The 27,498-nt window shown below is 55.0% G+C and overlaps 4 protein-coding genes across 4 annotated transcripts; 1 reads left to right on the top strand and 3 right to left on the bottom strand.

Annotated features, from left to right (window-relative positions):
* Positions 1-546: 546 nt before the first annotated feature.
* On the bottom strand, positions 547-2,787 carry BDP81DRAFT_391086 (WD domain-containing protein; the record flags this gene model as incomplete). The annotated part of the gene is made up of 5 exons (XM_060587505.1): positions 547-792; positions 851-1,199; positions 1,259-1,621; positions 1,672-2,267; positions 2,320-2,787. 5 exons carry the CDS (start codon positions 2,785-2,787, stop codon positions 547-549), a joined length of 2,022 nt encoding a protein of 673 aa, XP_060448981.1.
* A 4,877-nt stretch (positions 2,788-7,664) lies between these two features.
* BDP81DRAFT_419919 (ZIP zinc transporter) lies at positions 7,665-9,773 on the bottom strand. Its single transcript, XM_060589807.1, has 4 exons — positions 9,486-9,773; positions 9,342-9,358; positions 8,285-9,262; positions 7,665-8,228 (listed from the first exon to the last, which is right to left on the bottom strand). The coding sequence occupies exons 1-4, from the start codon at positions 9,516-9,518 to the stop codon at positions 8,042-8,044; spliced, it is 1,215 nt and encodes a 404-aa protein (XP_060448980.1). The 5' UTR covers positions 9,519-9,773; the 3' UTR covers positions 7,665-8,041.
* A 493-nt stretch (positions 9,774-10,266) lies between these two features.
* BDP81DRAFT_368091 (histone acetyl transferase HAT1) lies at positions 10,267-12,214 on the top strand. Its single transcript, XM_060586553.1, has 3 exons — positions 10,267-10,476; positions 10,537-10,812; positions 10,871-12,214. The coding sequence occupies exons 1-3, from the start codon at positions 10,458-10,460 to the stop codon at positions 12,022-12,024; spliced, it is 1,449 nt and encodes a 482-aa protein (XP_060448979.1). The 5' UTR covers positions 10,267-10,457; the 3' UTR covers positions 12,025-12,214.
* On the bottom strand, positions 12,212-27,447 carry BDP81DRAFT_509336 (ATPase). Its single transcript, XM_060595719.1, has 13 exons — positions 26,489-27,447; positions 26,381-26,455; positions 26,339-26,350; positions 26,218-26,302; positions 26,072-26,184; positions 26,020-26,038; positions 25,748-25,977; positions 25,616-25,714; positions 25,379-25,582; positions 25,270-25,345; positions 25,017-25,236; positions 21,845-24,986; positions 12,212-21,811 (listed from the first exon to the last, which is right to left on the bottom strand). Exons 1-13 carry the CDS (start codon positions 27,347-27,349, stop codon positions 12,398-12,400), a joined length of 14,550 nt encoding a protein of 4,849 aa, XP_060448978.1. The 5' UTR covers positions 27,350-27,447; the 3' UTR covers positions 12,212-12,397.
* Between the last annotated feature and the right edge of the window lie 51 nt (positions 27,448-27,498).

The following is a 27,498-nucleotide window of genomic DNA, read 5'->3' as shown; positions in this document are numbered from 1 at the left end:
ATACAGAGGAAAAGTACCTTAGGTCTGACTGCCTACCTTACTCATCACAGGTCTACCCGGAGCTCCGAGCATCAAGTCTATCACACTTGTTCTGAGGTGGTATATAATTCTACAGTACGCTACCTCGGGGTATATTAAAGGTTTGGCTAGGCAAACCGCATGCTCGAAGTTGCATGAGTTCGCATCCTGAAGTCCTAATCCTTCAATTGCCGCCATTTAAACCACTGAATTGAATCCCCAATGGTGTCAAAAAACCCATGCTGGCCGTCCTTTGAAATGCACATGATGCTTCCTGACCAACTCCAAAAAAGACGACTCTCTCTAGCCACCCAAATCTAGGCTCGGGAGCTTGTGAAAGATAACCGTTCCATGACGTGTATGGTTTCGTCAATCACCAAATAAACCGCAACGCCTCATTGATGCCTTGGTTACGCAGGTGTTCAGTGCACCTGCGACCGAATCCGTCTCGAGGCGATAGTTATCGCCATTCAAGGCCAATTACACCGCCGTGCCATGCAGGAGGCTTCAATGTACGACCGACCATATCTAGTCGTCGTGGAAGAAAGTCTTGTTACCGCCCTGAAGTGGGGCTGTAGAAGGACCAGCGTCTCTCATGTCGACATCTTGACTTCCGGCAGCTTCACGACTAGACCCAGCAACAGTCGGCTGGGTTTGTCTGTAATCGAGCTGCATGGCGCTTAAGGGCCGGTTTGGCGTCTCTTGGAAGACTCGCTGTTGAAGAGAAAGTGGACGGTCGTAGAGGACATCCTCCGGGGGAGAGAAAGACCATACCTTGATAATCTTGGTTAGCAACGTGGATCACTCGGGTTCCCCAAGAATGATATCTTACCTCCATGACGGTACGGTTCTGTCGCAAAGCAAGAGCAACGCACTTCTCATCCTCGAAAGCTACCCTCCAGACAGCCTCTCCCTGAGCAATAAGCTCTCTGACCAGGTGACCTGTTTTCAGATCCCAGATCTTGACCCGGCCATCACTTCCACCACTGACGACCCTAGTATCATCAAACTGCAAGCTGGTCACGCTGTTATCGTGCGCCGCAAGTCGATGAATGGGGCACATCTTCTCTAGTGACCAGACTCGCACTGAGCCATCAGAGCCGCCTGTCACAAGGGTGTCTCCACGCATCTGCAACTGGCCCACAAGGGATGTGTGGCCCTGCAGGATAGCCAGGCATTCACTAAGATTGGTTAGCACACCAAAGAAAAGACAAAGACAAATTATACCAAGTGCACTTACGCCGTTCTGGGATCCCAAATGCGGACATTGGTGTCCAGACTGCCAGTGACAACTCTCTTGCCATCAAAGGCAATGGCGTAGATTTGACTGAAGTGACCTTGAAGCGTTTGGATGCACCTGCCCTCGGAAATACTCCAGACCTTTGCCATAGTGTCGTAGCTGCCGGACACGACAATGTCTCCCTTGATCTCGAGGCATCGAACACTGGCGCCGTGACCGACAAGAACGTTTCTGCATAACCCGGTGCGAATATCCCAGACTCGAAGCGTCGTATCGCGCGAGCCCGATATAGCGGTGTTTGCATCAGACATCTTCAGACAACGGACCGTTGATGTGTGTCCACGGAGGGTGTGGAGGCAGGCGCTGGCAAAGTTAGTATACCTGAGTTGGTGTAGTATTCGAATTCAACGTACCCTGTAGCCAGATTCCATACTCGCACATCGCGATCACAGCCACCACTGACGAGAATGTCGTCCCAAGGAACCATTGCCCAAACACCCATGACATGGCCCTGCAGAGTGCGTTGTTGATTGCCCTTGGTATCAAAGACGTGGATCTTGGCATTATCAAGGGCCACAATAATGTACTTGGGCGTCAAGTGCAAGCTGGTAACCACACCACCCTCCTGAGTGATGTTCCTAGTGGTGCTAGTGCCACCTGATCTCCAGGCGGCCTCGACGAGATATCGCTGCTTGAAGTGCGACTTGTAAGACCTCATCTTAGGTCTTGAATTCCCAGATCCATCGAGACTGCGGGATCCAGAGGCGTGAGCCGTCATGGGCAGCGCACCCGGGAAACTACTGCTGGCGTAGTCGTCTCCCCAAAGAGGCTGGGCACCAGGTCGAGATCCGCTGCCCATCGATGAAGCAACTTCGGACAGGCGTCTGCCGTAGTCGTGCTTGACGCATAGGTTCTTCCACGTCATGTCATCACTCAACAAGTCTCTCCATCTCCGGGACACTTGTGAGGCACGAGCCAAGACCTTCGGGTCATCTATGAAGGAAAGAATCTGGAGATAATGTTAGCAAAGCGAACCTATTGGGTAATGGAGACTTTCTTACGCGTAGACACAGCTCATCTGGAAGACTCGTGAACGGATCCTTCTTGAGAAGGGGGCTGACGAACTGGTGAACGAAGCTCAGCTGTTGACTTGTGCACATATTCAGGAGGTCGGCTAGAAGGCGAGTGCGGTGAGGACCGCCAGAGTTCTTGAAGTGATGGCGCACTTTGGCGAGAAAGAAGTCTTCATCATCGGCCGCATCGCTCCAGTCAAGTTGGCGATGCGAGGGGCCTGGGGAGGCTGCCGGTGTAGGCGGGGGAGGTGGCGAGCCTGTCAACTGCTGGTCAAAGTCTGCAGCAGGAGTGGTCATGCTCGGTGTGGGAGGGCCTCTGATGTGTCCCGGCCGTTGAGGCATCTTCTCGAGTCTTGTGCTGCTTGAACTGCTTCCGGTGTTGAGTGTCATGTCGTCGCTGAGCATGCTCCCTCTTCTCTCGGAGAAACTTAGTGGTCTATTGTTGTAGCCAGCCATGATGATTTGCGGTATGATGCGATCGTACTCGAGTTATGATCGACTCAGGTATCGGGAGTGAATGAGAGGTCTCTGATAGAAGTCCCTTGATGCGATCGTCGAACGTAGGAGAATTCGGAGACCTTTTCGTAGTACGCGGAGTCGTTACCGAAGGTTCATTTATAATCGAAAAACAGTGATGGGACTCTCGAAAATGTCCCAGTCGGCGCAAATGCTCAAGTGAAAAGAAGAGAAAAAAGTCTTGGTTAGTGTGAAGTTAACGCGATGTCTATCGAGTCTGTCGAGGCGAGAGTTGTACGGCAGCACGAACGGGGGTGGTGAAGGCAAATCGTTTGCACTGGACGTCGGGAATCAATGCGCAAGTCTCACGGGCTCGAGCGACTCGGATGACGGCAATGACTCGGTTCGGCGACGATATGTAATGTTGAGTGCGAATGCGTTAGGGTAAGGCGGCGGGATGTATCCCATGGGGGAGTGTCGGCGTCGGGTGGGAAAAGTTGAAGGTAGTCGATTCCTGGATCGGAAGTCGACTTGGACTTGGACGAAGAGAGGTTCTGTCTGACGGTGCCGCAGCGGTAGTGAATAGCGTGCGTACTGTATGTGTATGGGGCCAGCGGGAGACGGGAAGCTTAACAATCGGAGGTGTCAAGCGGAAAGCGTGGGTCGTCTTGGGGCCTTGTGTGGAATGCTCCAGGGCGACTCAATAGAAAGTGGATTATTCGGTGGTATCGGAGGATTTCGCTTGATTGACGCCCAAATGCCTTTCGCACCTCCCTGCAATGCAATGTCTCTCGCCTTTTTTTTTCTGGTGGTTGTTGTCGTGGTAAGGTAGGGAGCGATGGTAAAGATGGGTAGGAGGGGGGAAGAAGAGAGGAGAAGGGATGGGATTGGATTGGAGAGGAGAGATCCAGCTGCAGAGTGTTTGTAGGCCGGGATTGGGGATCTTGGGGAAGGGGAGTGAAGGAGAAGAGAGGGACGAGATAGGCCCAGGCACTTTGAGGTAAGACAAACTGACTACGCCTCTGCGTGTGAGTGTGTGTGTGCGGTGTGGGTGTGGAAGGATGGGTGTGTGTTCCGGACAGGGAATAGAAGAGGAAGGAAATGGGTAAAGGAACTAGGACCGTGACGAACGAGACCAAGGAACCGAAGGTAGAGCTGGTGAAATCGGAAGGAGAGGTTTGAACTGGAGAGAGTCAAGGCTCAAGACGCAGAGGCAAGAAGTTGGAAGGCACGGTGCCTGGCTTTGGGCAAGTAATAAACCAAGCTGGAAGCAATGGAACCGTGGACGGTGGACGGTGGACGGTGGACGGTGGACGATGGACGATGGAACGCACCTCAGAGGCGATGGAAGGCAAAGGCAAAGGTGAAGGCGGAGGCGGTGGGTGGCCCTGGTTTTCGGGGGAAGGAAAGGATGCAGTGAGGACGGGACGGGAAGGCCAAGGGGGGGCACGACGGGACCGCGCTAGGAGGAGGTGCGCCGAAGAAGGCCTGGGCTCAAGACGATGTGGGTAAAAAAGGCAAGTACGGAGTACCTACGCTGGTACGGTACCTTACGAAGTACAGCGCCTTCCACGGTTGTAGAGTGCATTTTGGTAGGGAAGGAGCAGACCGCGGGTCGAGTGCAAGTGCAAGTGCCAGTGCCAGTGCCACCCAGGTCACGGTGCATTCGTCTTTCTTTGTCTTCTTTCACCACTTGAATCCAACATGGAGAATCCAAAGTTACAGCCTACTCTGTATATGGAGTGACGGGTTACTGTCTTGATTTGGTAGGTGGCACATTATGGACCCGGCATACCAACCGCGAGAGAGCGAGAGAAACAGAGAGAGAGACACACGCACACACACTCTAGACGGAAGAGGGAGAGAAGAAGGGGCGGCGAAGAATGGATGGAAGGCGCATTGAAGTTGATTGACCTTAGCGCAGTCAACCCTCAGAGTAAACCTGAAGGTACCTTTACATTGCCTTACCCTACTTTACACCGGACTAGGGAACAAAGAGTTCTGATCTTTTCGTACGGATACAATACAGGCAAGCCGCAACTCCAACAACACTTCTTCGACTCTACCTGTGTTCGAGCAAGCCTCCAGACGAGAGGGGAGGGAAACGTCGTCTCATGTTGAATCGCCTACACAAAGACATTGCCTACTCATTCTCACACCGCCTCCTACCTTGCACCAACACAACCACCGTCAATATGGATTTCTTTCTATTCAGACACCGGCACAGGCTCAGGCTCGGCCTCATGATTCCCAAACAAAACAGATTTTTATTCTGGGTCTATCTCTAGCGTTGTTTCGTTTCCTACGGAGTACTGCATCTGGATAATACGTGGTGCCCTTCTCTGAACTGACACCAACCCTCCTTCACAGCTCTAACACTTGACACAAGAGAGCCGGCCTGGCAATCTACCCAAAGCGCGCATCGTCCAAGACACACTACCCCAGCATACCTTGTCTATGTGCTAATACGAATAGGCTACGGAGACACACAACACTTTGAACTACCGGCGAACGACTGCCAGCCACACACACACACTTTCTCTCTTCCTTCCCAGGAATATCAACATCGGCCGCTCGTCTTGAATGGGACATCGATATTTGTGACTTTCTCATAATCTCGGGAACACCTCCGTCACTGGAACGATGGTTTTCCACGGGCTCTGAAACCGTTCTACAAACGAATAGGGTTCGACGGTGAGGGCATTCTCAGCAACTCGCAACTTTCTCTCGTAGGTCTTGGCGGTTGGCTCGCCGATTCTGTCAGCCCGTTATCGCCACGGAAGAGTTCGAATGCGGACGTAACGAAGCGAACAATGTCACACCTCAACGCTGGTCGCGGTCGGGCATTTAAACGCTGTCATTACTTCCATGGCTTCCAAAGACCGTTACTGCCCTTACATACCTACGCATGACCGACTCTCGGGTCTATTGTCTTTTACAAGCTAACCAAGACCAGCTGACAGAGAGTGTGTGTGAGAGAGTCAGAGAGAGAGAGAGAGAGCACGTCTCACATTCTTTGGAGTCGCCGCAAACAATAAACCACATCTCTGCCCTCTGGGGTGGCCTGCAGGGTCCGAGTTAGCGGCGCTTACATGCCACCAACTAGTGTCCACCTCGTCTGCACTTGGGAGGCACCGTAGTGGGTATTCGTGACGTCGATCGGTTCTTTAATGCCAAAGTCGCGACCGAGTCTGTCTTCGCTCTTCAGGCCCGAGTCGTCCAGCGCACTCACCCATTGGCTTGCCCGGTGCCGTCTGCCCTTTCAAGTTCCCACACCTCACTCAGCCTGCGATGGGAAAAGCACAATGGCGCAATGGGGAGTCTGGCGTGTACGTACTCCGTACGCCGAAAAGGATCTCACTGCGTCTTTCCCCGGTCTTGAAGGACAGCCACAGCCGCCCTCCCATCTCTGAACCCTGAGTGTCAGCGCTATTGTCTGGGATGTTGTCTTCCAAGGTCTTGCAGGAACAACCAATTTCGCATAGTCAACGTCCTTTGCAACTATCGACTCATAATTCGACACAGGTTCCACCGCAGCCATGCACATGCGACGGCGCTCTGGCCTACGGATAGGTGCTTTTTCGATTGGAAAAGAGACGACTTCTGACCCTGAACCCAGTGATACAACAGCACTACGAATACGGATACAACAACTCGCCCACGTTCGCGGAGACTAGGTAGGCTGTTGCGACCGCGCACGGAGTAGGTTGGCTCGCCAGCAAGAGAACCCGCTGAACTACGAATACTCGTTCGGGTTTCTACGGTACCCTGTCACTGTCAATCTGTTGGTTTAGCCTAACAAGTTTTGCTTTAGGGAATTGGATTACCAGCGGTAGCTAGCAACACGTTTTCAAGAGTTCGACCGCATGTCCTCTTTGACTAGAAAAGGCCTGGTTCGGGCCGAGGAAACTGCAGATCCTAGACGCTATGTCTAGGCAAGTACCGGTTGCTGTCGAATTTACCATACCTCCCTACCCTTAAGGGAGCGGCCCTATTGTTGGTCCCGCGTTCCTCAAGTCTAGATATTCCTCACTCCTAGCATGTTTGCGATACAAGACTGGGAACTTTTACCACGATGTGTGCGATTGGGCCGAAAAGCAAATCTGCGTCTGAACTGTCCGCCAAATGCGACTGAGAAAAGCTGCCAAAGAGTTGGCCAGATGTGGCCTACAAGTGCGCAGCACCAGTCTCCAGAGGACCATCCATTTGCGACACTGGCGGCTCATGCTTCAGATCTTACCTCAATGTTACAGTGAAGGGGTGTAGTTATCCTCTTGCGCCCAGGCCCACTGGGGCCCACTGGGGTTGACTGTCTCGAAACTCAAGTCCTCCTTGCTTCTCAAACATCGGATTGTTCAATAATGAGAGGATAGGCAATGTCAGCTTACTCATGGGATGATCTGGGTCTGAAGAAAGCAATAAACCAGCAGATGCGCAGTGATCCAGATGCAGCGTTCAGCCTTGCAGATCTTTTCTCTTCGACGTGGACGCTACGGACACTTTTCCCTCTCTCTCCCTTTGAACCTCGACCTCAGGCCCGAGACCTTGAAAGTTGGCCTACTGTGTACGGAGTAGTAACCATGAAGCCCAGCTTGCTTTCCGTCGCTGAGGATCTTCCGCGCCCTGGCTCGGACAAGGACAAGCGAATGCGATGCCAAGGGCCGTTAATCCTCTTGAGCCAACCGGTGGCCAGCAGGCGGCGCCATGAGCGCCTCGCTGGAGCCAAGGTCGTCGTACGAACTTGAAACACCCCGACCAGAAACCTAGCTCGACTTTGGACGCTCGGTCGACAAGGGCTTCCCTGGCGCCCGTCGAGCCGGCCCCTCCCAGCCAACATGCTGTACTTACTTACTGTGTGCAGATAGGTAGGCCGCGCTCCTCGGCCCCGATCAATGGACCACCGGGTCAGTTCACAAACCCAGATTGGTTCCGAGCCACTCGACTCGGACTGCAGCTTCTGGAACGTGTCGAAGCGGGATTTTGAGACTACCATGCGTTCTATAGGGATTCGAAAGCGCTTATGGTCGATCTAATAGTACAGATTCCTAAAATACATCATCTGGACTTATTCCCTCCAGATTCAGAGACGAACTCAAAGTTATGGAAGTCTATACAATCATCATCGTCAGGTGTCAGAAGGACCCAGCCCCTTCAGTTTTTCGGTGCCACGATTTACTCGTACAAAAAACACCCAGCATTACACCTTTTTCATCTCGAGATACGGGACTCCGTTGTCCATTGCGCAGGCAATTGTTCAGTGGTGATGTCCAAACTGGGTAAGAAGCGGCAGGAGCATGCCAGCGACTGTCGCAAAAGTATCACGCATCTGCGGCCTCTGCTGGCCCCTTTGTGCACCATTCCCGTCAGAATAGCCGTTCATACCACCGTGTTCGTGCTTTGGAGAACTGCTGTCTTCCTGCATGGCATGCATCGCAACAAACCTTGTAGGTTGTTAGTCATTGTTCACGCCTCAACGATGGGCTGTCGTCCAACTTACAGAAACGTTCCTGCGGAGAAGAGTAGAAGCATACCCGTCCACCACTGACCAGATTCGCCCTCAAAATTTCCACCGCCCAAGATTCGAATGATGGCCCACGTACTAAGAGCTCCAAAAGGAGCAGCCAGGCTGAAAACGATGAGGTGTCCTCGAGCCGTTCGTTTGGACAATCCCTGCTTCAGAAGCACCGATGTCAGACCAAATGCCGCTGGTGCCTTGTGAACCATGATGGCGACGAATATTATAAGCCCCAACTTGGTGTTTGACGTGGACGTGGACGCGCCCATTGCGATGCCGTCCGCTGCGGCGTGGATCACCAATCCAATGGTGGTAGCTAGGCTTCGGGATTGCTTTGGTGGAGGCGCAAGAGAACCGAGGAAGCCCTCCGTTTCCTCATCGCCAACGCTTGATGAACCGCCGAGGTTATCCAAGCTGACGTGACGCATCTGCGGCTCGGATCCATTGCCACCTGCTGCGTGGCGGGGCAGTCTGTCGATGAGGTACATGAGGACGAAGCCGAGGATCATAGACAGGCCGATGTAGAAGGTCGGTACCTCGTTGTCGTGCTTCGGCTCGTCGTGGTGAGGCTCGGGACCAGGGGCGGGTGCCGGAGGTTGCTCGTGGCCATGCTCATCCTGCTCCTCCCGACTTTGCAGCTTTGCAGTGTATTCCACATCACGGCCGATGGATTGAAGCTCTTCTTCAACAGTCCGCGCAGACTTGGTGGTATCTGCCAACTGAGGTATTTCTCCGTCTGTCGTCCACCGAATAGCCGGCCTTCCTTGCTTTCCAGCTGTATCTGCCAAACTCCTCTTGCTGTGCGAGTGCCCGCCAGTGGTCGTGACGGCTTCGATGCCCTCGGGTATAATCACAATCATGGATGTTCCAACCAAGATACCGACGCCAACGCTTGATATCAATCGGAGTTGCGACTGTGTGAGGGTGATTGCGAGTGGTAGTGAGCCGGCGAAGAAGGACCTGAGAAATCGCGGGATACGTCGTCAGTTTTACGGAGGGTTCGGAAGGCTGGGGAGAAGCATCGCCGTGTGCAACCTACGCCAAGGCCATGACCGTCTATCGTGGAGATGATTTGTTAGCTTTCCATCGTGCATAGCCGTCCAAAGTGTACCGCCTGGCCGGGAGCTCGAGCTACGGGCAAGGTAGGTAGACTGGTGTATGTAAGAGAATGGTGTGTACATACGCTCAGCAAGAGCAGCAACAGTAGTCCTCCCATAGTCAGATAGGGAGCGTCGATCGATTGCGATTCGGCGTGCGCGGAATTGAGGGGGGCCGGATGAGAGGGGAGAGAGAGGAAGAAGAGAGAGTGGAAGAGGGTTTATCGAGACGTTGTTGGATCACGCCAGCATGTCTGAGGTTCTTCAATTGTCGACGGCAGCTCTGGCGTGAATGGACGAGGTGAGAAATCGACAGACGGCAAAAATGATGGAGCTGCTCAAACTCCTGCCCTCGACTCTTTTTTTTTTTCTTTGAGATTGGATTTGAGCTAGGAGTGCACAGGGAGAATTATCGTCGAGGTTGGGAGAGCTGAGCTGGCTCCCAAGGTGCACCTACCGGGACAGCGGGCGCAAGATCATTGGTCGCTGGGCATTTCCATTGGCTTTTCCAAGGTTCCTTGCTTGCTCGCTCTCTGCGTCGTCCCCCTTGATGCCACTTGAACCTCCCCTCCCCCCTTCTTCTGGGCCTTGTCACCCCATGTCGTAATCTGGTGGGTCCTTCCCGTTGCTGCTTCCTGCTTGCTGCCACGCCGCTTGCTCCTTCTGCGGCTGCTGCGAGGAATAGACCAGAGCTAAGGCGTTTTCAGCACTAGCGCCCCTCGAAACCGCTGACAGCCGATTTGATGCAATAGGGCTCGGCAGCACCTGGACTGTCGTGAGCCACTCAATCCGACTGCAGCGGGGCTCAATTAACTCACAGGCGCGTCTCGTCGCGACAATGCTTTAGACTGCGCGTAAACCCCCAAGGCTGATTCCGTCGCAAAAAAAGAAGCTCCCGGTCGACCTTCGACGTCAACCTCGACAAGCAAACAATACCCGAACGCCGTTTGTTGAACCGCGAGACGACAAGTACTCTATCGCAATACTCCTTTATTTGCATTGGAACGCCCCAGACCAACCACAACTTGCGCGTCTCACACCATACCTATATCGATACCATGGCTGAGACGGATGAGTGTATGAATCTCAACTTCTTCATAACCCCATCGTCGCAACGATCACTGACATGCTGGATAGGGTCGGCCAACGCCACCGAATCGCTGAACATCAGCTTGATCGCACCTGCTACCGGAGCGACAAAGACGATTGCCACATTCAACCCCAAGTTTACCTACTCCATCTTCGGCGATGATGAGCGCATCTTCGGATACAAGGATCTGAAGATCAACCTGCGCTACCGCACATTCGACATGCGTCCCAACGTCCAGGTCTTATACGGCAGGAAGTTTCAGTCCGTTGGAGAGACCGAGGCGGCAGATGTCGACGCGACTCTGAAAGAGCACCTCCCCCTCGGTAAGTCACGCTGCTCCGTCGCGAAGAAATTATTTCGCTAATCGTGAACCTGTCACAGTCGCCTTTCAACCCGCACGCGAGTTCAACACAAGTGCCCAGAGCCAACCCGCCGACTGGACCCCTCCTGGCAGTCTACACTCGAGCTTTGAGGGCGATGACGGCACGTACGAGGTGTGGAAGGGAAGTCTTGCCGACCCTGCTATCCGTCAGATCGTCACCCGAGTCGAGATCATGGTCCCAATGTTCATTGAGGGAGGCTCGTACGTCTCTCGCGATCCAGAGAACGAGGAGGACCCGTGGAAGGTCCTCGAGGATGCCAACCGCTGGACCACGTTCTTTCTGTACAGAAAGCAGATATCCCCGGAGACCAGCGACAAGCCTTCGTACACATTTGTCGGTTACTCAACCGTCTATAAGTTCTTCTGTTTTAGACCGCCTACGCCACCGTCATCCGAGTGGGATCTGCCAAAGGAGGAGTTCAACCTGCTGGAGGAGCTTCCCTGCCGATCTCGGCTCTCACAGTTCTTGATCTTGCCGCCTTTCCAGGGCAAAGGCATTGGCGCCCGTCTCTACAAGACCATCTTTGAGCACTACTACAAGAACCCGCAGACCCTGGAGTTGACTGTGGAGGACCCCAACGAGGCTTTCGATGACATGCGCGACTTGGCTGACATTACCTTCCTGCGGTCACTGCCGGAATTCGGCAAGGTCAAGATCAACACGAGCATTGCTATTCCTAGCCCTCCTAGCGGCACCGTACCCAAGGACCTAGTAGACCAGGAGCTTCTCAGAGGTCTTCGTCAAAAGACCAAGATCGTGGAGCGTCAGTTCAAGCGCCTGATTGAGATTCAGACAATGTCACAGCTTCCCGAGTCTGTCCGGGTAGGATTCGGCGATGAGAAGAAGCCGACGCCTACCAAGGAGGATAAGCACCTGTACCGCCTGTGGCAGCTGTTTGTGAAGCAGCGCCTGTACCGACAGAACGCTGATGTGCTCGGTCAACTGGACCAGTCCGAGCGGTCAGAGAAGCTCAATGAGGCCTTGGTCAGCGTCGAGCTCGAGTACGCCAGAATTCTTGATTGGCACGCTCGCTGGGTGAAGAACATGGCTGCTTCTGCCGAGAATGCCGTCGACTCGGGCAGCAAGCGCAAATCTGTCGATGATGGCGAGGAGCAGGGTGCGGCCAAGAAGGTCAGAGTTGAGAGCGCCTAGCGTGCTGCATTTACCTTGCTGATGCCCAAGAGCACGTTGGAATGGACTGGTTGGGATATGGAGTTCAGGGTGGTCTTGGAGTGTATTTTCTCTATGTAATTCTACGCGCTGGCTACGGCGGCTACGGCCCGGGTTGATACCACATAAGAAGGTCACGGCTACCTTCACAATACAATGGAACGTGATTGGCAATACGTTGCTCGATTTCTGTCTGACTCTTAAGTTTTGAAAATGCACATTCTTTCAACGCCGTCTTAAATAACTAACAAACAAGCAATGATGAATCCCGTCCCAAACTCCTTTTTTCTTCTCTCGAAATCAACAAAACACGTAAACTTTTCTCTTCCTGTTCCCTTTTCCTTGTCTATTTTCTTCACGAATTGACCTCGGCAAACCAGGTCCTCAACAACCCAGCCAACGCGCCAGGCAGGTCCTCGAGGTTATGCACAATCAAGTAGTACTGGAACGGGAAAGTATCGAGATACCGCTCAATAACAACCCTACTACCGCCGTGCTCGTCCTTGACGAATTTCGCCTCCTTGAGATCCAGCACGCTGTCGCCCTTCTTGTTGCCCGTGTCGTCCATGACGATGAAGACGACCATGATGCGCTCCTCCATGGCCTCGCGGAGCAAGCGGCGGATCGGCTCGTGCTGGTTCGACGGCGTCAGGCCGTCGGACAGGATGAGCGCCAGCTGCCAGAGGTCCTCTGCGCCGCCGCCGCGCGACGGGTTCTGCAGGCGCGCGGCGCGGAAGTGGTCTATCGTCCTGCGGACCAGCAGGGCGATGTCGGTGCGGTCTTGTTTGAAGTGGAAGTGCTGCAGGACTTTTGCGCCGGCATCGTGGGAGGCAAAGGGGGACGCCAAGTCGTGCGCCAAAAAGGTGTCTGCGCCGAAGCCGAGGACGCCGACCTGGCCTACTTCGAGCATCGTCAGGGCGCGGGAGACCATGACGAGGGACTCGAGGGCGAGGGTGCCGGACGAGGACTCGCCCATGCTGCGGGAGTCGTCGACGGCGAGGAGGATCTGGTAGGAGCGCTTTGTGGGCACGGCGCGGCGCATCCAGATCTTGTCGCGCTTGTAGGAGGAGGCGATGTAGGGGATGATTTTCTTGATGTTGAGGCGTTTGCCGGTGCGGTGGGAGCCCGAGAGTTTGGTGGATTGGGAGGGGGTGAGGATGAGGCGGAGCTGGGAGGTGAGGGAGAGGGAGAGGGGGTGGGTTTTGGTTTGGAAGGATGTCCAGGACTGCAGGGCTTCGGAGAAGTCGCCGAGGGGGAGGGTGTTGTCGTCCTCGCTGATGTGTGTTGTCGAGAGCTGCGTCGAGGTTTCTTCAATGGCTTGCTCCTCCTCCTCGTCTCCGTCTCTCGGGACCTCGTCTTCCTCGGGCGACGGCTCGCGGTCAAAGTTGCCCTGTCGCGTCTTGACGCCCGATCGACCGTCGTCCTTGTCGGCGCCGTTGTCCTTATCCTGCGCCTCGGGGGCTTCGTCCGCCTCGGTGTCCATCTTGTCGGCGGCATCCTGCTCCATCTCCACGTCCTCGTTATCGGGCATCACGCGGCTCTGCGGGTCCTCCTTCTCGTCAATGGCCATGGCCTCGTCGATAGGCTGCACCTGGTCCTCCGAAGCGGCGCCCATGGCCTGCGCGTCGACGGCGGTCTCGTCGTCCTCGAGGTGCTGGAACTCGCGGGCGCCGAGGTCCGCGCTGGTATCCTTCGGCTGCTTCTGCTCGCCCTCCTTCTCGTCCTGCTTCTCCGGGTCCTTGATGTCGTTCTGCTGACGGTGCCAGCGCTCCAGCGCGTCGCCGAGCTTCTTGAAGGGGTCCTGGCGGCTCTTCTCCTCGGCTGAGTCGTCCTGATCCTGGTCGGTGGGCTGCGCCTGATCGTCGGACCGGGAGAGCTGTCCCTTCTTCCCAGCGCTCGTCTGCTGCTCTGCGGAACCCTCACCCGCGTCGCCATCGTCTCGCTGGGCGGCGTTGTTGTTGAAGTCGTTTTCGACGTCCATCTGGTCAACGTCTTGGTCTTGGCCGCCGCCCTTGACGTCGCTCGGCGCAGCGTTGGCATCGGCGTTGGCGTTGTCCTTGGGCGGCTCCGCGCTGGCATCGGGTTGTTCTGGCTGGGCGGCTTCTTCTTCCTCTTCCTCGGGCTTGGGCTCCATGTCGAGCTCGGGTTCGCCAGCAAGATCTTCCTCGGGCGCTTCCTCTTCCTTGCCATCCTCATCTTCCTCCTCAGGACCCTTCTCATCGGGTCGCTGGGTCTCCTCTTCTCCGTCCTCAATGTCGGAATCATGCTGTTCTTTCGTCTCCTCCTTTTCAACGTCGGACAACTTGTCAAGCTCGTCGTCCTCGGAGCCGGCATCTTCTCCGTCCTCCTCAAAGTCAAAGTCCATCTCCTCAGGCATCTCAAGAGCATCGTTCTCTTCGACGTTCTGGTCTTGCTTGACCTGGTCGTCCTCAAACTTGGCGTCCTCTTGCTCCTGACCAGGCTCTTCGTCCTCCGCCTCCTCGTCATCGTCCTGGTCCATCTTGTTATCATCCTCGGCGTCGTTCTCGTCAGCATTGGCGTCGGCATCGGCGGCCATCTGCTCGTCCTTCTTCTGACCCTTGGCCTTCTCGCCCTGCTGGTCTTTCTCCGCTTCCTCCTCGTTGTCTCCGTCCCACATCTTTTCGTCGACGGCAGTGGGATCAAAGTCATCAACATCGCCAACCTCCTCCTCCATGTCATCCTTCTCACCGTCTTCGCCCTCTCCGTCTGACTTGTCTTCCTCGTCATCTCCGTCAACACTGCCCATTTCTCCTTCCATCTCCTCGTCCGCCATGTCGACCGCATCCTTTTCGTCTTCCATCTCTCCATCCTTCTCCTTGTTGGGCTCTTGAGCGAGTTCGGTGAGATCCTCATCAGGTTGAATGTCTTTGCTGATGTCTTCTGCGCCGTCTCCGTCTCCAAGTCCCGTTCCGGAATCCATCTTTCCAGAGTCTCCAGACTGCTCGTCTGACTTTTCTTGCGGGGAGCAGAAGCCCTTGGCGGCGAGCTGAGTAAAAGTCTGCGCCAGGTTGTATGTCATATGGCCAGTGGCCGCCTGCAAGCTTTGAAGCTGAGCCAGGCTCTGGCGACAGGTGAGGGCGTACTGTCGAAGAATCGGGAGGACAATGGAGAAGAGCGACGAAGCAACGGCGCCCATCTGGTCCTTGTCCAAGTCGACAAGCTCCAAGGCGGAGAAGCAATCCTCGACCTTGCTTACGATTGCGTTGATGTGAAGTGCACTCAGTCCGGCGCTGCGAACGGTGGATGCCTTTGCCAACCAGCCTGCATCGTCGGACGAGCTTGGCAGATCAGCCATGGCCTTCTTGTATCCTTGGACCGCGACGAGGACGGCATCACAGAGACTGGAGATGGCGTGCTTGAACTTCTGGGCGGTAGCATCGAGGGCCGGTAACTCGCGGCCAAAGGTATGTGGCACATGGATCCATCTTCTAACCTGATCCAAGATGAAGTCAAGATCGCGGCGACTAGTAGGGAGCTCGCCATTCAACGTTTGCTCCACAGAGTTGTATCTTGTCTGGATATCGCTGTGCGATCCGTTGGTGAACTTGTCGTGCTTCGAAGCGGATGTAGACCAGCTCTCCGACAGGGTCTCGACTTCCTGCAGCGCAGTCCGCAGGATGTTGGAAATGGGTTGATTGTCGACAGATGCCAACTTGCCGTGAATATCCACAATCTTGATTCCAAAGTCCAGGATTGGCTTCATCCACTTCATAGAAAGACCTGCGCGAGTGCGGGTGGTGTCGTGTCCGATCGTTGTGCCCTTCAAGCTGTCAACGGTGGCAATGGCGCGATCAAGAGAGGCAATCGCGGTGCGAGCAGAAGACAGAGAGCTGTGCTGGCCCAGCAAGACGGCCATCATACCCTCCATGAAACCGGTGCTTCGTTGCATCTCGGCGCCGGTAAGATCGCCCGAGTACTCGTGGATCGAGGCTCTGACCTTGGGTGCGATGTCGACGACCTTGTGGAAGTAGTACTCAGCGGCGTCATCGGCGCTGCCCTCCCGAATAATGGAGGCTGGCGAGCCGGCAAGCACGACGGCAGCAGACTCCTGTCGGGCCAGCTCGTCGGTTCCGAGGTTGTATCGGAAGCCCATCTGCCTCAGGATCTTGAGCACATCGGCATAGAGGTTGCGCTTGCGCGTCTTGAGGTGCTTGACCTGGTCCTTGGTCTCATCGGTCAAGGTGCTGGGCGTCTCCTTTCGTAGCTCGGCAATGGAGGTGTTGAGTTCCTTGACGTACGAGATGATCTCCTGGGTAGCGTCCAGTGGGCTCTGGTTCGCCTGGACAGAAACGTTGGCCATGATGGACAGCGTCTTTGAGGCGTTCGAGAGACGCTTGTGTTGAGCGAGCCAGCCTGGCAAGCCTTGGTTGCAAGTCTTGATGGCTGCGAGATCGACCTTGATGTCAACCGCGTCCGCGGCCACGGCGTCTTGGGGAATGGGAACGTCCTCGTCGGGGATGCCCTGGTCCAGAATAGGCTTCATTGGCTGTCCGAGAAGAGTGCGGAATTTACGAACAAGACGGAAGAGCTTCAAGTGAGACTTGCGTGCGCTCTCACGTAGGGCGTTGATGTTCGTGTCCTTCCAGCTGGCCAACAGCACGACCTCCTTCATGGTCTTTTCGAACGGCGCCCGCCCCTTGACGATTGTTTGGTGGACGATCTTCTCAAAGCGGGAGTAGAAACCGATGAAGTTGATGGCGGCGTCAGAAACCACAGCCAAGGAAGGATAGTCGACCGTGAGCAGCTCAAGGTGCTTTTGCAGCTGTCTCAGAAGCGTGAGGCGGGCTGAGAACTGGCCAATGATTGCGGTCGAGAAGTACGTCTCGAGCTCTCTGACGAGATTGACGGCGTAGTCCTTGAGCTCGGGGGAGTCGACAAGTGACAGAGGTGTGGCAATGAGGACCTGGTAGGCGACGAAGAACCATGAATCGGCGTCTGCCGTGCACTTTTGGGCCTCCATGTCGAAGAGCTTCGCCCACGTCGAGAGCTCCAGGCGTCTCCAGCTGATGATTGTATCCGTCAGCGACGTGTAGAGAGCAGGAGCTCCGTAGATGGCGGGAGCGTAGCCTCCGTGCTGCCACTCGTAGACGATGGCGTGCAGGGTCTCCAGCTTGGGGAGGATCTTGGCCAGGGGCTCCGAGTGAGTGAGCTGGAGGAGCTGGTCGCAGGCTGATCGCACGTCTGCCAAAGGCTGCATGTGACCGATCTCGTCGACTTGTTGGAGATCTCGGAAGCGGGCCTCTACCTTGTCGATAAGCGCAATCAGGCGGCGAACCTCGGGCAGGTTGGCTTCGGTGTAAAAGTTGTAAGTAGCGCTGACGCCGTTCGCGGTGAGGGTGGTCATTTGCTCGTCGATGGACCAGAGAGTCAGGGGCAGGAGACGACGGGTCATGTTCGGCAGGACAGCGTACTTGTCCTTGTTATCCGCCGCAACGCTGTTCCCGACCTTCTTGCAGACGTTCTTCAGTGCTTCGGAGGGGGCGGCTTGCTCCAGGAAGACCTTGCGATGAGATTCTGCCAGACGAACTGACACATCGCGAACCTTCTGGTGGCCAATCGCAGGCTTCTCTTCTTCCTCCTGGTCATACGTGGGGAAGAGCTCGTTGAACTCTTCCTCGTCAACCTCCTCCTCGTCTTCCCAGCTTCCCTTGTGCCGGTAAAGGTTCGTTCTGGCCTCCTCAGCCTTGCGGTCTTCTTCAAGTTTCTTGACCCATTCTTGGTAGAACCTGTGAACGCATTCAAAGAGCGCTTCACGGACACCAGCGCTCAAGTTCGACAAGCCCTCGACTGATGCAACTAGACCAATGTAGTCAAGGAACTCCAAGCTCTTGTTCGGGAACTTTTTGATCCCGTGGTGATACGGCGTACCGCCAGTGAAAGGCGTGAGGTACATGAGGTTCTCCTCCGGGTCCAAAGATCTTTGAGCATGCTGCCTAAGGGTGATGAGCCCTGCGCTCAACGAAAGACCGACTTGAAGACAGCCCAGAATATTGACGAGAGGCCGAGTCATGTCTTGGTAGGCATGGAATCGATTGGCAAGGCGGTCGATCATCAGAGCCAGGTTCTGCTTGAGGAGATCGATTTCCGGGGCTGGGTCATAGCCGGTTGGTAAATAGACATATTTGGTGTGGGTGTTGTAGAGATCTTGGTCTCTGACCATTTTCAGGACGTTGTTGAAGTCTGTCTGAACATAGTTGAGTTCTGATCGAACCGGTCGGTAGAGCAGCTGCGCCGGTGCCGGCGCAGGTCCCAGTGCGGTCACCTCCTCTTGCGCAAGCTGGATGCGGAGAGAGGTTTTCTGCCCGGTGAATTGGGTCTCAAAGTCAAGCAAAGATGAAAGCTTGTGCTGCAGCTGCTTGGTCAACTCATCGTGAACGTCCTTTTCGAATTGTGGCCGAAGTTGCGGGTCGAAGGATTTGTCGGGCACGTAGAGCCTGATGGCGCCGTTGGCGAATTCGGACCAAGCCATGGCAGTAAACGCGGGCATCATCAACACCTCGTCGGTCTCGGACTCTTGGGGCCTTTCATACATCCTATCAGATGCTACGACGTAAAGCATCGCCGTACTGAAGTGGTTCTCGACAAGTTGCGGCAGATGTCGGGGCCAATCGCTGCACTGAAGTGCCTTCCCAAACCCAATCTCCATGACCTTTGTCACAGCCGTCAAAGTTTCCTTTTCCTTGGTGTCCTCGAACATTTGGTTGATGCGGTTGTATAGCGTCTCACAGTGAACGTCTCCTTCATCGCTATACAGGCTGAAGACATCTGCGAGAAGTGACTTGACTACTCTGTTGAGAGCAACGATTTGGTTCTTCTGCAACACCGGAGCCAACGCGGCCACGGACCGGCCCATAGCGGGGAGCTCGGTCTCCAAAAGACCCAAGGAACGCAGACTGGTTGATTGAATCGAGTTGAGTCTTGACAAGAGCGACGTTGCGAGTCTGCCGTTCCACACCTGAGTGGCCGGGTGTTGGGACGCCAGCTGACCAATAGTAAGTGAGTGCGCCTCTCTGGCTTGGAAGCTGCCCAGGCGGATCTGGTCGATAGTATTCTGGTTCGACAAGACCGTAAGTTCAGCCTCGTTGGCGCCGTATGGCACAGCCTCGAGGTATTGGCCGGCATGAGATTTCAAGAGCGAGGCCTGGCGAAGGGTTTCGAACTCTGCCGCGAAGAACGGTTTCACTTCGCTGGTCTCAGAGCCCACCTTGGACTCCAACAGTTCAATCTCCTTGGAAAGGTCCTGGATGAGCTCGGTGGCGTCGAGATCGGTGCCGCGCACAATCTGGTCGGCCTTGACGAGGGTTGTCATGGCTCTGGCAAGGTCAGAGACGGATGCCTTGACCTTCCACTTGAGCTCGTCAAGTCGAATGCCCAAACGCTCAATCTCTTGACTTGTCTTGAGAGCTTCTTCGCTCATGATGGGGAGCGGCTTGATGCGCTTCCACATGACCTCCATGCTCAAACCAGTAGTAAGGCGGAAACCGGTGGTGAAGTCCTCTTCCACGGTCTGAAGGTAGCGATCGGCAAGCTGCCTGTTGATGGACTGCGTTTCTGACGAAAGAAGTTTCTGCACGGCCTCAACACCATGTACCAAGTGAGCCTGGAATCGTGCTTCCTCAAACATGTCCCCGGTGGTCAGGTGGAGGGTTCGCCACCAGAAGTCCAGCATGTTCCGGATAACTTGGGCCCGTTCCTTCCAACCTTGAGCTGTTCCGAGATTGGACTGGATGAAGGTCTTGATGACCTGGAGAGTTCTTGACAGGAACTTTGATACCCTGACCGTCGAATCCTTCGCTACTGCTGCGATGCGGTCCGAGACGATGGATCGTTGGAGTCGGTTCAAAGCGGCGAGCTTCACCGCCTTGGCCTTGGTGGCTTGCGCAGAAATGGCAGATTGGCAACGTTGGACTTCCAAGAGGAACTCATAGCAGACAGACAGCCAGAAAGGCAATTCATCGTGGTTGCGGCCCAAAACTCTCACCATGGAAGCGTTGTGAAGAGGGTTCAGAGGCTGGGCTTCTTTGAGGCCCGAGTCGGAACCAGGCAGCTTGGCATAGAGCTGGGAAATTGCGCCGCGGAGGCTAGCTGTATCGGCAGCATCAAGGAAGCCGAGTTGCTCATTGAGAGAGCCTTCGTACTTTTCGAGTCCGGGCCAGTTAGGATCAGCCAGGCCACGACGCAGAGAGTGAGAGAATCTCTCCATGAGCGCTGTGTCTCTGAGCGACAGGTTTCCAAAGGTGGCATGGCTGACGTCGGAGGAGTCATTCGCGCTCAAGGCCGAGAAGGAGATGTCCTTTGAGGAGGAGAATCGTTGCATGCTGCTTTCCACATGGACCTGGGACCCGGAGCTGTTGACACTCTGCGCCTTCCGCTCACTGAGATGAATCTCAACAGCTCTGTTTCTCATGGCTCTCGAAAGTTCTCCGTATCTGGGATCGACCGTGAGGAAGATTCGGAACTCCGGGTGCGGTCTGATGATGCGAGGCTCTCCATTAGGTCCGCAATGTTCATTGATACTCAAAAAGCCGTTAGGCTCAAGTAGCGAGTTGAGTCTGTCCAGAACAGAGGCGTTGCACAGGTTGGCATTATCAAGCACCAGCCACTGTCCGGTCTCCAAGGCCTTGACAATGACACCATCAAGCCACTCGAAACGGGGGTTGCTGACAGTCAGAGGGTTTCGCAGGACCGAATGAGCAGTGTAAAGAAGAGCTCCGATGTCCGATTCGCTCGACACTTCGGCAAGCAGGTGTTCGATTGCACCCCTGAGGGCGGGAAGGTCATCGGTATCTCCACGGTAAGTCTCCAGAAGGTACAGGAGAGCCAACGCTGAAGACGGAACTTGACTTGGCACTCTGGTCAGGACTGTGGTCTGAAGGCCCTCAAAAAGCTCGCGCAAAGTAGCGTTGACTTCGCGAAGAGGATCTGACTGCTCAAATCCACCGACCAAGTCCATTGTGTCGATATCAGCATTCAGAGGAAACACGACGAGAGGCTTGCCGACGAGAGCGGCGACATGCTCGAGGAGCACCGACTTTCCGCTGCCAGAGGGTCCACTGAGAATGCATGGGATGTCTTGCTTGATGCAAATCATCAGGGACTCGATCTCAGGCAGTCGCGGTACAATGTCGATGCCGGGCATTTCCAAAGGCTGGGAAGTCTGGTTCCTGGGCAGGAGTGCATTTCCGACTTGGGAGAAGGCCGCGTTAGTATCGTGATATAGGCTGTGGCCTTCCGGCTCTCTGGCAAAGACCTCGGCGAAGAGCTTGTTCACCTCTTCACGATCCGTAGAGGATCGGAAGCGTTGGCGGATGATGAGGTCGAGGAAGTCGTCTGGCTTGCCAGTGGCCAGCAGGGGGTCCTTTGTGGCTACGAGATGCAGCCATCTCAAGATGTCTCTCAGGTTGAACTCCCAGGGGCTGCCGTGTGCGCCAAAGGCCTTTTCGATTGCGACCTGGTGATCCAGGCGAGAGATGAACTGAATGACTCCGCTGACGACATCAGTGGAGATAGTCGGGAAGTTGTGTTGGGCAATAAGAAGGAGGTCTTCCGCTGTGAAGGTGTCGGCGTAAACGACGATGAATCTGTTCACGAAAGAGCTGGGAAGACCCTTTCTACCTCCTCCCTGGTGATGAGGGTTCTGTGCAGCGAACAGCCTGAAATCAGGATGCCTCTTGAAGACCTGGTCGAGCTCTGAAATGTATACCTCGCCACGATGGTCGAGACAGGCATTGAGACCCTCCAGAACAGACTGAGAGGCCAAGTTCATCTCATCAAGCAATACCCATTCGCCATTCTGCATGGCCTGGAGGAAAGGAGCGTCGCGCCAAGCAAAGTTGCCAGCCTCGGCGCCCTCGACAGGCATATCCGTACCGAAAAGATCCATCAAATCGGTCTGGTCTGACAAGTTGATACGAGTCAGAGGACGACCGCAAACACGAGCCAATGCAGCCACAAGGGTCGTCTTGCCGACACCTGGGCTACCTTCGAGCAGGATGGGCTTCCGCATTTGGAGGGAACGCATAACTCGCATGGCGTTCAGTCTTGTGGTCGGGGCATTGAACGCGAAGCTGGGATCTGTGGAACGGCCTGCTTCACGGGGCAGACCGAAATCACCGATGGACAGTCTGTCGTCGGTCAAGACGACCTCGGGCTGAGCGCGGTAGACCGCTGTGGTATCGTACCCAAGAAGCTCGCTGAGCTTGTCGAGACACTTCTGCCTCTGTGAATCGAGCGCCTTGGGGTCCATCGCCAGTAATGCCGAGGGGTTGGCACCTAAGCTGTCGACGAAGACGGTCGCTGCACCGTGGACAATCGCAAACTGGGGCGCGGCAGGGCCGCACAGATTAATGAAGTTGACCCAGATGAGGATGTCACGGATTGAAAAGGCGGTAGAGGAGGACGATCTGAAAGTCTGGCCAAACCAGTGGGCAAATTGCACCACAGGCTTGCCGAAAGCCTCGAAGGACGGGTCCAGCTTCGAAACGACGATGTCAAGCATGTCGTCCATTTCGGACATGGCGGGGACCCAAATCTCGGTGAAACGGTTCCTCAGCGCCGGTGACAGTTCTTTCTTGCCGAAATCGCCGCCCGGGTTCATGGTAGCGAAGAATTGGAAACCGTCTGCCGCGGTGACGAACGAGTTGTCGATACCCTTCTCTGCCAGAAGAAGAGAGCGCCCGGGCTCAAGAACCGAGTTGAGACGCTCCAGGACCGAGTCATCTGCAAGGGAAATCTCGTCGAGAAGGAAATATTGACCGGCCTTCATGGCGTGAACGAGACTTCCGTCAGACCACTCGAACAAAGCTTTGCTCTTGGCTTCCAGCAATGCGATCTTCTCCTGCGTGACAGCGTCGACCCTAGCCATCTTATCCGCCGCAAGACCGTGGTACTGTTGCACCAGAACGTCCAGGGGGCCTGAAACGTCTTCACCGAGCGCTCCGAGGAGAGCAGTCAGATCGCCCTTCAGAGTCTCCGAGATGGCACCGCGATTTCTCACGGGTCTCTGGGAGCCGATGAGATCTCCCGTCTCGGTGTTCTGGTGAGCGTTGACGATGTGCAGCTCTTTTCCAAGTACGTCCCCGAGAATCTGGCAAACGGTGGTTTTACCGCATCCAGTTTCACCCACGAGAAGGACTGGCTCATTGTTTAGAATAGCAGCATGCACCAAAACATAGAGACGTCGCATAGCGCGGGTCCACACCACACCATGGTTGTTGGACTTGCCCAGAACCTCGGTCAAGATTGGTGACGCGTTGGCAGTGTATAGAACGTCCGGATCAATCTTGACCTTGAAAACGGTCTCAATGACCTCTCTAACCGCAGTCCGCTCCTCCTCGACTCGGACTCGCTCGGCGAGAAGCATGAATCCATTGATGGCAATTTGCTCTCGTGTGTCTGCCTTTCGCAGGGCCCATCGGAACAAGTCACGGAGCGTTGCGAAACTGTCCTTTTGCTCAAACAGTCGACTCGTCTGGCGAAGGCGGGAGAGCTCCTTGTAGACTGTGACGATTCGCTTGCAGTCTGATGGTGCAGTATTGATGCTTCTGTTTTGGAGGATGTACTCCAACTCGTCCTCGGGGATATCGTCAAAGTGCAACTCCAAGAAACGGTTACGGAACGCACGCGAAAGCACCTTGCGGCCACCGTACAGACCAGGAGGGTTTTGAGTGGAGAATAACATGAAGTTCTCATGCGGTCGCACGATTTCCTGTGTCTCGGGGATCAGGAGCTCTCGGTTGTCGTCGAGCAGACGGTTCAGCGCTTCCAGGACGTCGGTGGGAGCAAGGTTCAACTCGTCCAGCACGATCCAATGACCCTGTCGCATAGCTTGTACGAGGAGACCATCCTGGAAACGAAGTCTTCCTGACGAGTCTGAGACATACGTTCCCAGGTATTCTTGCAAGTCCGTGTGTTCGTGGTTGTTGATGCGCACAAATTTGTTGCCCGTGAAGTTGGCAAGATACTCAATCATACTCGTCTTTCCTGCTGACGTCGGACCTTGGATGAGAATGGGGAATCGTCGCGTAGATGTCGCTCGGACGAGGTTGAGAAGGTTGCGTTCGACGTAAGGTGTGATGATGTAGTCGGTTCTCTCCAAAGTCTTTTCTTCTCCCTGGGCAAGCCAGTAGTGACGATCCTTGGCCTTGTTGCGGAACCGCACATACTGCTTACCATCGTCCGGTTGTCTTGGTGACTGTGAAAGTAAAGACTGTGGATTCGATACTCGGCCAAATAGGTGGAGGTCGATCAACGGCATGACCATCTGTTCCGAATTCCTGTCGAGAAGGGTAAGGAATCCCATGGAGAAACCCTCGTACAAGGCTCGACGAATGCCGTAAAAGGGGGCGATGTAGTTGACAAATGTCAAGACTCGGGTGAGAGTACGAAGACTGAAATGCGGCACTTCGTTGGCTCCATCCACGATTCTCTTCTCCTCGGCGTGTCTCTTGGTGTTCATGTACAACGCCGCAATGTCGTCCGCGGCGTGTTCATCCTTGATGCTGCTGTTCCTGAGGTACGTCTTGACGATGGTGATCAAGTCCTTGACGTCCTTGTCCGGGCTGTCAACGTAAAGCTCGGTGAAACGAGACCGGATTCCGATGGGAAGATCGCGCTTGCCCACATCTGTTGCCGGGTTCATGGCGCCAAAGATGCGGAAGTTCGGGTGTGCTCTGATCCTCTCGATTTCTCCCGTTTCAGACAGGAGAATAGAGGGTGTATCAACAGGCCCCGTCAGGAGATCCGCGATGGCTTCCAAAGTGTCAGGCGATGCCAGGTTAATTTCGTCGAGAAGTACCCAGTCGCCATTCCGGGCAGCCTTGACAATGTTGCCCTCTACAAAAGAGAACGCGAATGCGGTTGAGCCCCCAGACAGTTGAACCTCGAATTGATCCAGGCTGTTGGAGAACTTATCCCAACGAGGGCTGAGTTCCATAAGGCTCTGAAGTTTGGACTCGGTCTTGCGGCGCTTCGTTGGCTGGCCTGCCTCGTCACGGGCTTGGCTTTGCTCCCTCTCTCGCCGGGCCAGTTCGTCGACAATCTTCTTGAACATCTTGGGCGCTTCACGCCAATACTTGGCCGCCTTGGCCCACTGTCCTTTTGCGAATGACTTTCCTAGCTGTTCGAGATAGCGCTGGTTCTTCGTTGTCGAGATGCCGGTCGCCGAGAACAGGTCTTCAAACTCCTCCTTCAAAGGAACAGCCAAACCCCTCACGTTGACAGGCTTGAAGCCTCCGAGAAGGTCTCCAGCTTCGCTCTGCTGGGACAGGTTGATGGCGACCAGCTTGTGGCCCAGCGTGTCGGCCAGCTGCTGAACGACAGTCGTCTTTCCGATACCTGTCTCACCAACGAGGAGAATCGGCTCGCCCAGGTTTACAGCTACCGCGGTCTGCTCCAACAACTTCTTTGCGTGTGTTGTACTGGCGAAGGGCTTCTTGGCCAGGGCGGCCTTGTTCACGCGGTCCTTGCGCTTGCGCAGTGTTGATCGACCAATCTTGAACAGGCTGTCGTTTTGCTCAAGCTCCGGGATGTAGCTTCCCAGATGATGCTCAACTAGCTCCCTCGGCATATGCATCTCCTCGGCGATGCCGAAGATCAAGTGCTGTTTGGCTTGGACGTCGGGAATACCAGCAACGAAGCAGTCGATGGCCTCCTTGAACATGTTCATTCGGATAGTGTCAGTAACAGGTTCCTCGCCAGTTTTGCAGCCTGCATCGGACAGTGTGGCTCCAAGACGTCTGCACCACCGCAGCAGATCTCGCAAGCTGGTTTGGCGATCGGCCATGCCGCGGCTGGACGACAAGGGAACGTTGCCGGACATCGGCTTTGACAACCGCTTGTACACAGCAAGAATGCCAGGCGCGAACTTGTGTACTATGGGGTGGGATCCCACAATGATGTCCTGTAGCTCGGTCTCTGTAGGGGTCTGTACGGAGAGAAGTTGCCAGAACCGCATACCCAGCAGGTTGGGAAGCGTCTCGCGTCCATGCATGCCGCGTGAACTTCTCACCGTGCCAAAGAGACGGAATCCGTTGGCAGCCTTGATACGCTCACCCCTGCTTGGAATGAGGAGCTCGCCGCGCTCGATCAGGGGGAGAAGTGTGCTGATGACTTCGTTCGGTGCTCTATCCAGGTCTTCGATGAGAACCCAGCGACCTTCTCTGACTGCGGTTGTCAGTACACCGGCTCTCCATGAAAAGGTTCCCGGTTTTGAGTCGGTCGAATAGAGTCCAATAAGCATCTTTGCGTCTGTTTGCTCATTGATGTGTAATGTCACCATTTCGGAATGCTTTCCAAACTCCTTTGCAACTTCATGGACCAAAGAGGTCTTTCCAGAGCCGGGCAGGCCATGAAGCAGAATCGGGCTTGCATTCTTCAAGAGACCAGCCAGGCTCTCAAGGTTTTTGGTGGTGGTGGACGTCAGCACGAGGGACGAGTTCTTGTCGACCGGTCCCGACGGTCTCGGCAGTATTGTCTTGCCGTAGCACGCAACATAGGGAGTGAGGGATTGAGGTGGAAAAGAGTGGATTTCATTGCTCTGTGAAGCATCGCGAAGCTCCCGGCGCAGGGCCAGTACCTTCTTGATCCGTGCATCCTCATACAGACTCAGGAACCCGTAGTCTACCTCGCGCCCGTCAAAGTCAGCGAGGACGGCCTCCGTCGCCCCGACGTGCTCGGTGACGAGAGCTTCCAGCTTCGAGTCGGCGGCGCGGAGGAGCTGGGTGAAAATCCGGATGGCCAAGTACCGGACGGCGCGGCTCTCATGTGAGAAGAGAGTTTGCATATGTGTTGGTGAGACCAGGATGCCGTAGGTCCTTTGGTCGAAGCAGACGAGCCGCCTTGCTGCTAGCAATAGCGTCAAAAGGTCGGAGTCTTGTGTGGGAGAAAAAGTGGTGAGTTTTGGGAATCGGAGGGTGAGCGTCTGAATGGTATCTGACGTTGCTTTCGTCAAGTCGTCTCTCATGACATGCTGGAGGAATTCCGATAAATACGGAGCAAAGGGTAATATCCTTGCAATCGACGCAAGGATTTGTCTATTCTTGCCATTGGCAGCTTGGTTGTCGAGGTCGAGGAGCCAACGTGCGCAGATATCGGGAAAGACATTCTCAAAGTGAACGAAAATTCGATCTGTAAGTTGGGGAATGAGAGCGGCCTCTGCAACGGCGTCGAGGAGGTGTGAGGAGGTGTGATTTCTGATAACCTCTAGTATTTCGGTGGGTAGATGCTCCAGAACGGTCGCATCGTTCAGGAGAGCGCTCCTCTGCGTCGACACGTCTATGGAAGCCATGGTGGTGGCTCAATTATGAGATATGGCGACGGCGGTGATGTTCATGGACGACCAATTTGCATGTACCTCCAACTTTTTTTTACTTTTTTTTTTTTTTTGGTCTGGTACTCCAATGGAAGAGAGGACCCTTTCCCGGCGCGCGCCAGCCA

The sequence above is a fragment of the Colletotrichum phormii genome (assembly GCF_030913505.1).
Source record: "Colletotrichum phormii strain CBS 102054 chromosome Unknown BDP81scaffold_4, whole genome shotgun sequence".
NCBI classification, from domain to species: domain Eukaryota; kingdom Fungi; phylum Ascomycota; class Sordariomycetes; order Glomerellales; family Glomerellaceae; genus Colletotrichum; species Colletotrichum phormii.
Note: the sequence above shows the minus strand (reverse complement) of the source record. Positions and strands in the feature narration are given on the sequence as shown.